The 15,173-nt window shown below is 43.0% G+C and overlaps 1 protein-coding gene across 13 annotated transcripts in view; it reads left to right on the top strand.

Annotated features, from left to right (window-relative positions):
* runx1t1 (RUNX1 partner transcriptional co-repressor 1) overlaps nt 1–15,173 on the top strand; it is a 136,967-nt gene that overhangs the window by 90,290 nt on the left and 31,504 nt on the right. For 11 of the 13 annotated variants that reach the window (XM_043688081.1, XM_043688082.1, XM_043688090.1 and 8 more), the window contains exons 5-9: nt 6,213–6,394; nt 7,023–7,273; nt 7,643–7,728; nt 11,070–11,268; nt 11,922–11,987. In XM_043688081.1, the coding sequence (XP_043544016.1) occupies nt 6,213–6,394; nt 7,023–7,273; nt 7,643–7,728; nt 11,070–11,268; nt 11,922–11,987 (784 nt within the window). The remainder of the gene's footprint in view (nt 1–6,212; nt 6,395–7,022; nt 7,274–7,642; nt 7,729–11,069; nt 11,269–11,921; nt 11,988–15,173) is intronic. The other 2 variants (XM_043688083.1, XM_043688094.1) reach the window with 1 other exon arrangement.

The following is a 15,173-nucleotide window of genomic DNA, read 5'->3' on the forward strand; positions in this document are numbered from 1 at the left end:
GTTGCTGGAAAAGCGCAGGAGGTCAGGCAGCATCTAGGGAACAGGAGAATCGACGTCTCTGGCATTAGCCCTTCTTCAGGAATGAGGAAAGTTGGTCCAGCAGGCTAAGATAAAAGATAGGGAATATGGAATATCTTAGTCTGCTGGACCAACTTTCCTCATTCCTGAAGAAGGGCTAATGCCCGAAACGTCGATTCTCCTGTTCCCTAGATGCTGCCTGACCTGCTGCGCTTTTCTAGCAACACATTTCCATCTCTGATCTCCAGCATCTGCAGACCTCACTTTCTCCTCAACCATTCATGATAAAGCAGTCCACTTGATTAGCACTCCATCCACCTTTTATTCACTTCCTTCATCAGTGGCACATAGTGGAAACAGAGTGTACCATCGACTGTATACACTTCAGTAACTCACCCAGTCTCTTTTGATGGTATCTTCGAAACCTGTGATCTCTGTCGTGTGGAAGGACAAGGTTAGCAGATACATGGATCACCATCCCCTGCAAGTGCCCCTCCAAGACATCAACCTTCCTAACTTGGAACTATGTAACCATTTTGTCTCTGTCACAAGGACAAACCCCTGGAGCTCCCTTCTTAGTAGCACTGTTGGTGTTCCTACACCTTGAGCTCTGCAATAATTCGTGAAGACTAGTCACCAGCAGCTACTCCGAGGCAAGGGGGGGGATAAACAAAAGCTTGCATAGCCAGCGATGTCCACATTCCATAATTTTTTTAAAAATCATGCAAGTTAAGAAATGGACAGCAGAGCTTTTGATGACCTTAGTTTTCAGAGGGGAGAATGCAAGAGGCCAGCCAGGATGCATTGTGATAGTGAGGTCTAGAAGTAACTGAGAGACAAAAGAATTTCAGCAGCCAATACTTACTACTGGAATTCTGGCAATGCATAATTATGTTTGTCATTGACTTGGTACACATTTGTTTATAAAATATTTAATAAATTTAATGCACAGACCATTCATTTTATTAATTTGGAATGGCTTGGCCTTTCAGAAGTGTTACTAGTTGTCAAAGATTTATGAACATTTGCAATGTTTTTGGAGCAGCAAGAATCTGTTTTTCTTGTTGAAAGATGGTATTGTGGCAAACTGATATCATTAATATTCATTTTAGAATTATGCAATTACTTCCCTATTGATCTTGTAGCACTCCTATAGCCTGAGCTTTTTCTCTTGTTTTCTGTTAGTTGGACGTTCTCTTCCTTTCTTTCTCCACATCTCCTGAAAATATTGTTGCTTGCTGGAGTATAATTGCCTAATGAGCATTCCCTAGACAGGGCATGATGGAAACTCTTGACCCTCGATCTTTGCAGACTATCTCAATTCCATACTTCCATCTGGGGTCTTACATTGTAATGGTTTTCCTCACCCCCAAGCTAGTGGTACTTTGCAGTCCAAGGGCTCCAGTCAATCCAAAATTAGTCACTGTTTAGAAAAGCTGTTGTTCAGTCAACTTTATTTCATCTACAAGGAAGATCTACCTTCTCCCTCTTTGCGGTGTTTAATTATTACTTTAATTATCTAGCAGCTCTGTCTTCATTGCATGTCCATTCCTTTCTGGGTAGGATTAGGTCTGTATCTTCCTGATCATTCGATGAAGTTTCCTGTGCTCAGCAATTTATTTTGGAGTTGTTCTGGACTAGCCTTTCTCTATTCTTCACAATCATCTATGAAATCAGGCGACTGACTGTGTGGAGTTTGCATGTTCTCCCCATGTCTGCGTGGGTTTCCTCCGGGTGCTCCGGTTTCCTCCCACAGTCCAAAGATATGCAGGTCAGGTGAATTGGCCATGCTAAATTGCCCGTAGTGTTAGGTAAGGGGTAAATGTAGGGTTATGGTTGGGTTACGCTTCGGCAGGTTGGTGTAGACTTGTTGGGCCGAAGGGCCTGTTTCCACACTGTAATGTAATGTAATCTAATCTAATCTAAAAATCAGGTTCAGACAGTACCATCAAGGTTGAAACGCTTAAGTCTCTCAAAGCTTTTTTCGTAACTCAGCCTTTTGACACATTGAGATTGGTCATGTAACTCTTTACCTTCTGAAGCTCATGGCTCAGTGACCAGAATTGATGTAATCTAACTAGAGGACCACACTGTTTCCAAATAACTTAGTTTGATCTATAATTTACTGCTTTAGCTTAGTTTGACATTACATTGACTTTGCTCTGGTTTAATCTGATAAACATCTCATCCTTGAAAAACTGTATTTTAACTTCATCCTGGAAAATTTCATCCAAATCTGTGGAGAATGCATATTGCAAATTTTCCTTTGTCTGCATTCAAATTTGTTTGGGATTGTTTGACAGATTTCTTATAATTTATAACTTACTACAAATTTTGTTAAATGCTCTTTACAATTTTTACGCCACCTCCGTTCCTTCTATTCTTACATATTATCCACGTGTTTGATCAATTTCTAGTTCCAAATCAATTATCTAAATTAAAACAGTGGTCCCATTGGTGCTCACCATTTAATTTATATCTCTCCACCCTGACCTGACTCCTCAAATAAATATCTAAAGATTGTGTTTCAAATCTTGGATAAATTTCTTATCTGTATCTATTCTCAAATTTTTACCCTGAAAGAGTGATGGTCCTTCGTATGGAAATTTTGTTAACCATCTTTTGGAATCTTAAATGTAATAAGTGTCTTTCCACAGTTTCTTCACTGAATGACTTCGGTTCTTGTAGTGATGTGTTTGTGCAGTGGTGTTAAATGGAGAATTGCAAGGTATTAACCCTTCAGTGAAGAAGAAATTGTGATAAGTGTCCAAGTCAGAATTGTACCAGGCTTGAATTGTTTAATTGTTTTTAGCATTAGTACTCTTACTCTACTTGGCAGCAGAGTTCATGAGGCTGCTTAGTGTTGCTGAAGTAAGTTAGTGAGTTATTGTTATTGTGTAAAGAGTATATGTGACATCCACAGTGTGTCTTGAATGTGGAGAGGTGGACATTGAGCTCCATGGACTAGGATGCTAATCAAGAGTTAACTCTATCCCAAATGATATTGAAGTTTTTAAATATTATTGTGACAGCTCATAGCAAGCAAGAGGTATTACATCTAATACTTGAAATTTCATCATAATCCTGAATTGAGCCTTTTGAGGTGCAGAAGATGACCTACCAGTAAACATCCAACCACTATTATCCCTTTTTAGAGAAGCTATTGTTTTGATTGGTCAATCCAATTAAGTCAGTGATGAGCCAAGAGGATGTTTATGGTGGGCAGGAGCAAATTACTACAGATGCAGTACTGAAAACAACAAATGCTGGAGATCACAGCAGGTCACACAACATCTGTGGAGCGATAGCCAGCTAATGTTTCGAGTCTAGATTTCTGTTCTTCAGAGCTGAAATGAAGTGTGGAAGGGCCAGACTTTATGCTATAGTGAGAAAGGGAGGTGGCTGGAGTGCTGGGGGAGAAAGCATATGGATAGTTCAGCTGAAGTGATCGGAATGTGAGAATGGCAGAACAATGGTGCGTCTAACTGCCGGACTGGGAAAAACAGATGATCCCACTGGGGTAGAGAGAGGGAAGAGATAATGACAGAGAATGTAACAAGCAAAGCTAAAAGAAGGAATTGGTTTACAATTTGAAAGTGTTGAACTCCATATTGAGTCTGGAAAGTTGTAAATCACCAAGTTTGAAGATGAGATGGTGCTGTTCCTTTAAAAAAAAAGTGGTGGAGGCTGGTACGATTACAACATTTAAAAGGCATCTGGATGGGTATATGCATAGGAAGAATTTAGAGGGATATGTGCTGGCAAATGGGACTAGATTAATTTAGATTAATTCTGATTGGCATGGGCAAGTTGGACTGAAGGGTCTGTTTCCATGCTGTACATCTCTATGACTCTTCAAGTTTTGTGTTGTGATTCATTGGAGCACTGCAGCATGCTGAGGACAGACATGTCGGCATGTGAGCAAAACGTTGTGTTAAAGTGATCGATTACTGGAAGGTCAGAATCTTGCTTGTGCACAAACTGGAGATGTTCTGCAAAGCATTCACCCAGTCTGCGTTTAGTTTCTCAAGTGTAGAGTAGGCCACATTGGGTGTAGCAAATACGATGCACAAGATTGGAGGAGGTACAGGTGAAATGCTGCTTCACCTGGAAAGACCGTTTAGGCCCTTGGATAGTGAGCAGGAAGGTGGTGATGGGGCAGGTGCTGCACCTTCTACAGTTACATGGGGTGGGGAGGGAGGCTGCTGTTAGTGGTTGAAGAACGGACTAGTATGTCCCAGAGGGAATGATCCCTGTGAAATGAAGATGGGCAAGTGAGGGGGCGATGTGTTCGGTGGTGGCGTTCTGCTACAGTTGTCTGAAAGGATGGAGAATGATCCTTTTGAATGCAGAGGTTGGTGGGATGAAAAGTGAGGGCAAGGAGGACCCGATCACGCTGTTGTGATTGATGAGAAGGGACAGAGGCACAGGCGATATGTCAGATTCAGTTGAGGGCCCTATCGCAGTGGGAAATCACGGTCATGGAAGAGGTAAGCCACGTCAGCAGCACTGTTCTGGAAGGTGGCATCATCAGACTAGATATGATGTAGGTGAAGGAACAGGGCAAATGGGATGGAATCCTTGCAGGGCGTGGGGTGTGATGAGTTGTCATGAAGGTAGCAATGGAGTCACTGGCTTTGTAGTGAATAGCAGTGGACAGTTTAATCCCTGAAATGGAGACGGAGAGGTCAAGGAAGGGAAGTGTCAGAAATGGACAATGTGGAAGTTATAGAGATGGAAATTGAAAGCAAAATGAACAAATCTTTCAAGGTCCTGGCAGGAGCATGAAGTAGCACCCAAGCAGTCATTGATGTGCTGAAGAGTTGTGGGAGGGGGACGGAGTAGGATTGGAACAAGGATTGTTCCACATACTCTTAAAGAGGCAGGCATAACTGGAACCCATGCAGGTCCCCATAGCCATGCCTTGACTTGGCAGAAGTGAGATGAATTAACGGAGAAATTGTTCAGTGAGAGAACAAGTTCAGCCATGTGGAGGAAAGTGGCGGTGGTTGGGGATTGTTCAGGCCTCGTGATCAAGTTGGCAATGACGGTATTATTGTAGGTAAGAGGTAATTAGTGGCACACAGTTGCTAGGCAATGCTAACTAATGTTGCTTGCCACAAGCAACAGTGCAAAGACACCACTAAGTTCAATGCAAACTTGTCAAAATTAGGGATGCTCTCCTGAGTTATATTTGAGAGCTGCAGTGACCACCTTTAATAAATGTATATCAGGCATGACTCCACCTATAGAAGATGTTAGTCTGACATCTCCATGCTTTTGAACTGTTGTGTCTATGGTTCTTTCATGCTTAAGGGTGAGGTCTGCTGACCAGAGGCTGTGGTGGAATTCAAATCCAATATTATGTGCCTGCGTTTTCTGAGTGTGTAATGTTAACTGTTAGAATTGACTGAATGTAACCATGGCAGTATGCTGCAGGACTAACTTTTCAGAATAATGGTAATCTGGGACCTAAAGGTAATTATTGGTTTGAGAAATCTGTATGGTTACCCAGACTGCCATGACTGACTGACTTGATTCTTGTTTCAATCCATGCCTTGGCCATTGCCAGTAGGACAGTTCCACATTCCCATATTATTTGTTCTATATGTATTTACATATGGGTATGTGTGAAACCTTTACTTTTTTCCAAACTACCAAGGATTATGCCATCTTCCTTTTGTGTTGTAAACCCTTGATTTTTATGTGTCTCAATTAAACTTGTACTTAGAGTGCATACATTGACCAACATTAAAATATTGCCTTACCTTATCCCTGTTCTGCTAGTCCGAACAGTGCTTGCAACCTCTCAGGAGCACCATCACTCTGACAACCAATTTGGCTGTTCCAGATCTAGTTTGGCAATTGCTTCCATGCTGCATTTTACTCCAGGAGTGACCCTGCCATTTTTCATAATTTATATGTATGTGAAACTCCAATGTGGAATTACAGCCAAATGGAACACATGCCCTACAGCATGATGCTACAGCAATTCATACTGACGAGCATCCCAGAGCTGAGAAGAACCCTGGGCGAAAACACAGCTTCCAAGGGCGCCAAATAAGTCATTGCGTTGTCAGGCCACTTTAGTTATTTGCTTATTCATTCAACTTTAAGGTCAGCTGGGGGCCTCGCAGTTCTCCCATGTGGCAGCGCTGACCGTGATATTGTTTTTTGTATCATTTTTCTCGCAGGCCAACCTGCCCCTGCTGCAGAGGGAGCTACTTCACTGCGCACGCTTGGCCAAGCAGAACCCAGCACAGTACCTCGCACAGCATGAGCAGCTGCTGCTGGATGCCAGCACCACCTCACCCGTAGACTCCTCCGAGCTGCTGCTTGATGTTAATGAAAATGGGAAAAGGCGAACTCCAGACAGGTGAGACAAATGGCAGCAATTTATCAACAGAATGGATTCTTTTCAAGCTGAAATTTGTCTGTGCAGATGCATCATTGGGGCAAAAAAGAAAGTATGCGGGTGAATGCTGACTTGTGCTTTTTTTTCCTCTTTCTTAAATTGCAACATCTTGCTTTCAACCGTGGAATTTTGGACTCAGGAAGTGTTCTTTCTTACTACTTTGAGTTAATTAATGTACCCGTGGCACTGTACTTAATCCTGTCTCTGATCTTTTTATGATGATAAGAAATGAGCAACTTGGAAAATGCTGGTTTAAGGAAAACAGCTGACAGTTTTGCTGCTTTCCTTCCTGCATATGGTCAGTTATGGATGGCTGGTTGCAGTGAGGTTGAGTCTATTAAAGCAGCTCGTTAAAAACATCATTTTGTTTCTCTATTATCACAGGGATGCCACAGTCATTGTACCTAGCAAAGTCTGATTCTTTTTTGTACATAAGAGTAAATACTGGACCTACTTGGAATAGAATTTAATAATGCTGTAATTAAGAGAGTTTCATTCTAATAACAGAGTGCTTTGTCAGGTTATAGCACATTATAGTAGCTAGACATTTCTTATGCGTTTATGTTTGACCATTTTGACAACTTTGCAGAACCAAAGAGAATGGCTACGATCGTGAGCCTTTGCACTCAGAGCATCCTAGCAAGCGGCCCTGCACTATAAGCCCCAACCAACGGTTTAGTCCAAATAATGGGTTATCTTACCAGCCCAACGGCCTGCCTCACCCAACACCACCCCCACCTCAGCACTACCGTCTGGATGATATGGCCATGGCTCACCACTACAGGGATTCATACAGACATCCCAACCACAGAGACCTCAGGGACAGGAACAGACCTCTCGGTGAGTATCAGTAGCGGATTTCTGTCAAACCGTTCAAAAACCTATGAAATAACCATTGCATTTCCTTGATTTATTATCGAATGAACTGCCAAAGGCACTATAATGTACCAGATATCCAAAAAGATGCATTGTGTTGAGATGATATATGTTTATTATGACTAGTGAACATTGCAAGTGCAATGGGCCAAAGCTTGCCTATAGATATTTGTGGTAAACCAGTGTGCATGCTGAAGGATGGATGTGTCACTTTTATGTTAGTGATGAGAATTGCAGGGAGGTTATGAGTTACTTGATGGATAACATAAAAAAAAGGCATGTTTTTCAGAAGAATAGCTTTGGAAGTCTGAAATTATTTTCCACTGTTGGCAGGGATGCATGGCACCCGTCAAGAAGAAGTGATTGATCATAGACTAACGGATAGGGAATGGGCAGAGGAATGGAAGCACCTTGATCATGTAAGAAAATAAATCAATTTATTGGAAAGCTAACCTGAAGGGAAACAACTGCAATTTTATATTTACTCTAACAGGTACCTTGTGTGTTTGTTCTGTAAAGTCTGAATGATGCATATAATTCAGTGCTGTTTATGCGTTAAAGTACAGAAATTTGTGTCCTGTGCAAATACTAACATGGTGGTATTATGATCCCAACTGTTGTTAATACTGGATAAGTCAGATCCCAGAATGAAACCTGGCTTGATGGCCCCTAACCCTCTTTCTTCCCTTTGGAGGTCAGTTAGTGAACACATTTAGCACTTCTAATCCAAGCCTAAAGCTTCAATTAAACAAGAAAATATAAAACTACATTCCACTAGAGGAGGAGATCAGAAATGTTTCATTACAATCGGCAATATCCTTAGAGATACCAAAACCCCAGCAAAGATTAACCACTATTGTCACACCAAGGGTTCGACCTCAGGCTGGTATAGCTGCAACTGTTTTCCTGTCTTATGGTCCGCTTCCACGGCTGCCTGATGAAGTAGCAGCGCTCTGAAGGCTAGTGCTTCCAAATAAACCTATTGGACTATAACCTGATGTTGTGTGATTTTTAACTTTGTCCACCCCTGTCCAACACCAGCTCCTCTACGTCATGTTTACCTTCTGGCAGTGTCAAGGAGAAAGTGAGGTTTGCAGATGCTGGAGGTCAGTGTCGAGAGTGTGGTGCTGGAAAAGCACAGCAGGTCAGGCAGCATCCGAGGAGCAGGAGAATCTATGTTTCAGGCATAAGCCCTTCAACAGGAATCGTGAGCCCGTGATGAAGAGCTTATGCCCGAAACGTCGATTTTCCTGCTCCTCTGATGTTGCCTGACCTGCGGTGCTTTTCCAGCACCACATTTTTGATTTCTGGCAGTGTCTGTGCTATCACTAGGTGCTTTTCCTTCAGTTGGTTTCTTTCCTAAAAATACTTAAGATCAGACACAAAGGAATGGAACCTTTTATAGGGGTCTGAACAATATGGGCAATGGTGAAATTTGCGATAGAATCAACCAGCAATCCACCGAGACCTTTCTCAAGGTTGGGTGCATCTCGCTCCATCTTTTATGCTTTTGACAGGCAGCTAGAGAATTGTTCACTAGGCGACAGAGTTGTCAATTATGGAGGAATATTGTTTGTTAAGTGCCTTGTTAACAGCTCATCTTGCCTCATTAATATGCAGCAGCCTATTTTACCAAAGCTGCCAAACAAGCCAGCCATTGAGAAAATTGGATTTGAAAATCAGTGTGAGTACCTGGTGAATTCAGCTTATTGCGTGCTGTGAGGGCCTCCATGTTGGACACCGTGCCCCAACAGCATCGCACACAGGCATTGGAACTGGATTTGATGGCCCATCTACTGATGGGATGCCCCTGCACATTGATGCTACACCTCAGGCTACATCGGGAACAATCATTGCGGTGCTGTGCACCCTGGGATAAGTACCCAGTTCAAAAACTGGACCAAGCTGTACCCCAGGGCTCTTCACTTGCTGTTGTAGGACTCACCCATTCTGAATCTACCTGGATGCTCACAGCATCTCTGCCTCATGTTGCCTTGCCTTGTCTTTTTGTATGTTGCCCCCTCAGCCAGAGATACTACGCTCGTATTACTTCTGTTGTTTAGCAGAGGCACGAAGGTAGGAAGTGTAACATGGGTGGCTGTAGGCCTCCGTTAAGTCAAAGCCAATATCTTTAAGGGATCCTGGCAGAGTTAGTCAAGGGCAGTCTCTGAAGCCGAGGGTCAGTCAGAGTCAAGGTGGCTTCCACGAACAGGATGAGGAGAGAAACATTACGCAGCCCACCACCCGTCTTGACTCTCTGTGCTTATTGCGGGCAGTTTTCCTTCTGAAAAGAGAGAAATTAAGGGAGATGAAAGTGGGTGGCACAGCTGTTAAAGTTGGTGCGGTGAGGTATCCTGTGTGAGTGAGTGGGCTGCACAGAGTGCAGGCAGAGTTAGTGGGATTGGGGTGGGTGACAGCAACCCAGGGAAAATGTTGGTGAGCAGAAGTGATAGTAGTAGTGTATGAGTCTAAGTGGGAGGTGGGTACAGCATTAGAGATGGTGTTAGTGTAAGGCAATGGCTGAGGCTGGGTGGCAACCTCCAAGCAGGCTGCGAAGGGGAACAGCTCTTCCTGGCTGGGGATAAGGATGTGCCACCCCATTCAGCAAGACCTCTGGATCCCAGGTTCCAAAGTGGGAGAACAATTTCCCCGTGTCATCCATGTCCAAGACAAATACCAGGAAGTATGCAGTGCAGGTCAAGCGCAGTGGAGGCTGGGACGTTAAATATCTTCAAGGCAGAGATTGATAAATTCTAGATCTCTCAAGGAATTAAGGGCTATCTGGAGAGTGCGAGTAAGTGGAGTTGAAATGCCCATCAGCCATGATTAAATGGCGGAGTGAACTCGATGGGCTGAATGGCCTTACTTCCACTCCTCTGTCTTACGGTCTTATGGACTGCTTGTCTGGGTGCACAGTGCGCTTTTGAAGTAGGGTGGGTGCAAGGTTTGCCTGTTAGTTCCAGAATATCAGCTGAATGGTGGCTGGTAAGATGGGGTTGGAAGGGATGCCATAGTGATGGTGGAGTAAGTAGATACGGAGTAGAGTTGGATAAGAAGATATGGTGAGAAAACTTAATCGACTTAACAGCAAAATAAAATCAACACAACTCACACTTGACCAAAAAATACGTTCAGTTTCAGCCCAAGTTTCTGAAACTCAGATTGCAGCAGTCTTGCTGGATTTATCACTACCCTGTTTAGCAATCTAGCATCCACTTTCTCATGCACACTGCCTCCTTTTTTGGACTTTTTTTCGTCTCTTTGGGTCTCTGAACCCATGTCACTAAGCAACACAGTTTTTCTGCTTTTTTAATTCGCTAAAGTACTTCCCCATCTCTTCAATGTTTGTAAACCTCATTGAGCATGTACGCAATCAAAATACAAACGGTTCTCCAGATTCCTTGTCACCAAGCTCACAAGGCTAACTCTAAGAAAATTAAACTAAAAATTTCTCTTCCTTTCTTAACATGCAAAATACGAAATATACATTAAACTTAATGTTATACTAGCAGTGTAAATATGCTTCATTTGGAATACTGTAATCTTTCACTTCCCAATTAAAGTTTGCATCTCCTCCAATCATACACTTTAAAGGTATTTAAATCTGTTAAATCTTGGCAATAGTTTTAGCTTTTAAACTGGGAATAATAATGGAATCATTAACATGTGACTGTGTATGAAGTTCTGATGTGATCTTACTACATGTAAACATGCGACTAGGTTTACTGGCTCATAGATACATCTCGACATGTTGTTTCAGCTTTTAAACTGTATCATGGACATGGTAGAGAAGACGAGGCGGTCGCTTACGGTCCTTCGACGATGTCAGGAAGCTGACCGTGAGGAGCTCAATTACTGGATCAGGCGGTACAGTGATGCAGAGGATATAAAAAAAGGTAGTGGCAGCAGCAGCCATTCCAGACAACAGAGTCCTGTGAATACAGATCCTGCCCAACTAGGTAACAGTCATTAGGTACCATAACCTACTCTTTAATTTGGTGCAGTAAAGCTCATAATGCTGCCATTACACTGTTAATGTGGTGCCAACTTCACATCATAGAGTAACATCCCCAAATCTATCACCACTATACCTCCTTTATCTAAAAGGGTGACATGACACAATCATTGTTTTGTGTTGGCTTCACAAAACAGCTGATGTTGTCATTGGACCACAAAAGTCCCAACTTCTTCACTCTGTCTTCACCGTCCATTCCCAGTCTCATAGACACCTCAGTTTAACGGATCAAAATATTTGCAGTTATATGAAGCAAATGAATCCTCACTGAATCTTCCAGTTCCTTCTGAACTTAATGCCTGATGCACATATCTGTACTGGTCAGAGCATCAAAAACAAAATGGAGGACATTTATTGCTTCTCACTGTAATGGTTGACATGAATGAGCCAGTCCCAATTAATCTGCCTCAATCTTAGACATTCCCTGAGAGATAACAATGGAATGAAAAAATTTATTACTTGTCATACTCCACTCTATCAATTTGTGAAGTTTCCAACACTGTACCTAGTATTGGAGGAAATCATCTGTTGAAAATGCATTCGTGAATTTACCCAGAAATCACTTTGATCACAGCACATATATTTTTCTTTTTCCAGATTCCCATCGGGAGTTCCTTCACAGACCATCTGGCCACCTGCCAGAGGAAATATGGAAAAAAGCTGGTAAGTGTTAAAGAAAGGAGAGAGGGGAAAAATAGGGTGTCTGTGGTGATATATGGATCTCAGTCACATTACAGTATGGTGAGTTCTTATTCAGTCTCCACACTAAATAAAAAAAAACCTGGACTTTATCTCTTTGTGGAAGCCATGGATTGAGAGGTCATAAGAGACTGTCATGAGTTTCCCTTGAACAAAAATGTGAGATTGCCAGTTTTTGCTCATCCCAGAGTTTGGGAGTGAAATTACAGGAATGTAAGACTGGATAGTTCAGTGGTTAGCACTGTGCCTCACAGTGTCAGGGACCCAAGTTCAATTCCACTGTTGGGTAACCATCTGTGTGAAGGTTGCACATTCTCCCCCTGTCAGCAAGGGTTTCCTATGGGTGCTCCAGTTTCCTCCCACAGTCCAAATCTGGGCAGGTTAGGTGGATTGGCCATGCTAAATTGCTTAGTATCCAGGGATGTGCAAGCTAGGTGGATTAGCCATGGAAAGTGCAGGGTTACAGGGATACTGTAGTTGGGTGGGTCTGGGTGAGATGCTCTTCAGAGGGTCAGTATGGACTCGTTGGGCTGAGTGGCCTGCTTGCACAGTGTAAGGATTCCATGAAAACTTTGGGATGGTGTTTACATGAGGTGCCTGGGGTGCTGCCTGCCAGCTGGAGACCCACAGAATCTCTGCATCACCTCTTTTCAGGAAAGCCTCTCGCATTCATTGTCAATCAGGCACGTAACTGAACAGCAGCAAACCTTTCCTAAAGGCCCCAATGGTGCAGCGGGGATTCCACCGATGGAGACCTGCAAAGGTTTTCAATGTTTAGTTGTGCCATTGTGGAGCTGCCAGTATTGCACCCACCCAGTCCAAATGTGCCTAGACATAAGTGAGTTACTGTTAGAGAAGGGTCAGCAACAAGAGTAAGGGGGTTGGCTGTCTCTAGACAGACGTTGAATGTCTTTTGAATGAATAACCTTACCCAGAAGCCCAAAGCAACCATGGTAAGGTTAACTTTCTGAGGTCCGCATTTGGTGAATCCACTGCTCGTCACTGGGTTAAGAACAGTGTTGTCAGGATGAGGCTTTTAAGAGGGTATTAATTGCCCACTAATGACTTTAATTGGCAGTGGACCAGGAATGTTGTACATTGGCTTTCCACTTAGTCAGCATCACAACAGGAAACTGGCATGGGTCCCCAGCTGCCAGCCTTCCACCTGGTTCAATGCCACCATCTTGCAGCCTAAACCATCATAGGGAGGCGATTGTATTGCACTCCTGATTTTCTGAATGTTTAGTTTTAGGAATAGTTATGGGTCATTGAGTTAAACAATCATTTTGCTATATTTTTGTTGGAAGAGGAATGCATCCAGTGATCATCCACATTACACTGGTAGGGTCTCAGTTTTTGTATCAACTCATTCAGAGATGTTATTACACAGCTCTGGAGCAGATGGGACTTGAACCCTGGTCTCTTTGTCAACCGTCACTACCACTGGACCACATGAGGCCATTTTGTATTTTAGGCAGTTAACATCAGCAACAGTTAATTGCTTTGCCGCTCTGGAAAATTGTTTTAAATCAGCGGATTATGAACTATCAAACATGATCCGTTGTAACTTCTATTTGTGTAGCACATTCAACATAACTCCAAAGCACTTCAGAACGTTTTACTGAGCAAATTGGACAGCAAGTTCCTCAGATGATGTTCAAGCAGATGGCCACAGACGAGGAGGTAGGTTTGAAGGTGAGAGGAGAGTTGCAGAGGGTTTAAAGAGGGAGTTTCAGAGCTTAAAGTTTCAATAGTTAAAGGTGCATCAACCAGTTTTGGAGTAATTTAAAATGGGCTTGCTTCAGAAGCCAGAATTATAAGGATGCTGTTGGACAAATGGGACTTGGTGTAGGTAAGGTCATAGCCGGTGAGTTTTGGATGACCTTATTTGAGGGCAGACAGTGGGAGGCCACGCAAGAGGCCTGCAGATTAGTCAAGGTCAAAGTTGAAATATAACTTAAATGGGAGTTTCAGCAGCTGAGCTGAGACAGAGCAAATCTGAACAATATTACTGAAGTCGAAATAGCTGACATTAGTGATGGTATGAGTATTTTATTGGAAGTGCGCCTCAGGGTTAAATAAGACATGGAGGTTGCGAACTGTCCTGTTCAGTCTGGGGATTGTAGCAGGGAACAAAGACAATGACTTTCTACTTCCAGTTTTCAGTCAGAGAAAAAGTTTGCTCAATTTGTACTAGATGTCAGACGAGGTGTTTGATAATTTAGCAACTGTGGAGGAGGCTAGAAAGGTGGGTGGCATCAATATACACCTGAAAAATACAGCTCTGACTGTCACCCAAGGGCAGCTTGTAAATTGGAAGGGCTAAGGTACATCCTTAGGAGCATTGAAGGTAACAGAGGGAGGCAAGAAGAGAAACAATTGCAAATGATTTTCCAGCTACAATTAAATAAGGATGGAACCACAAGAGTGCAGTCCCACCCAAGTGAATGTCCATTGAAGGCTGATGGTGTAACCAACCTATTCAAAGGCTGCGAAAAGGTTAAGAAAGGTGAGAAGCATAGAATCCCTAAACTGGGGGAGCAGGCCATTCGACCCATTGAGTCTGCTATGACTGTCCAAAGAGCAACCCACCCAGACCCATCCCCTACTCTATCCCTGTAACCCTGCATTTCCCATAACTAATCCACTAGCCTGCACATCATTGGACACTATGGACAATTTAGCGTGGCTAATCCACCCTAACCTGCACATCTTTGGACTTTGGGAGGAAACTGGGGCACCTGGAAGAAGCCCAAACAGACACTGGGAGAATGTACAGACGCCACACAGGGAGTTATCCAAGGCTGTGAGGGGCCAATGCTAATCACTAAGCCATTTTGCTGCCCCAAAAGTAAGGATGGATCCTTAATTTTGTCATAATCACATTTGTAACTTTAACAAGAGCAGTTTTGCTACAATGGCAAGGGTGGAAATGCACTTGCACACCTCATACTGAAAGTACCATCTTCGGTTTAATATGGGCAGAGCTTAGCATTGATACAGATTGTTGTAATGTTGCTTGTCTGCACTGCAAACATATCATGAGTCTATTTGCTGGAGCCGATCTTTCTTATTTGTACTCATCTGGCTTCTGATAATGAGTGTGGAAGGATGCCTACACCATGTACTCAGCAGAAGATAGATTTGGAC

The sequence above is a fragment of the Chiloscyllium plagiosum genome, chromosome 4 (assembly GCF_004010195.1).
Source record: "Chiloscyllium plagiosum isolate BGI_BamShark_2017 chromosome 4, ASM401019v2, whole genome shotgun sequence".
NCBI lineage: Eukaryota > Metazoa > Chordata > Chondrichthyes > Orectolobiformes > Hemiscylliidae > Chiloscyllium > Chiloscyllium plagiosum.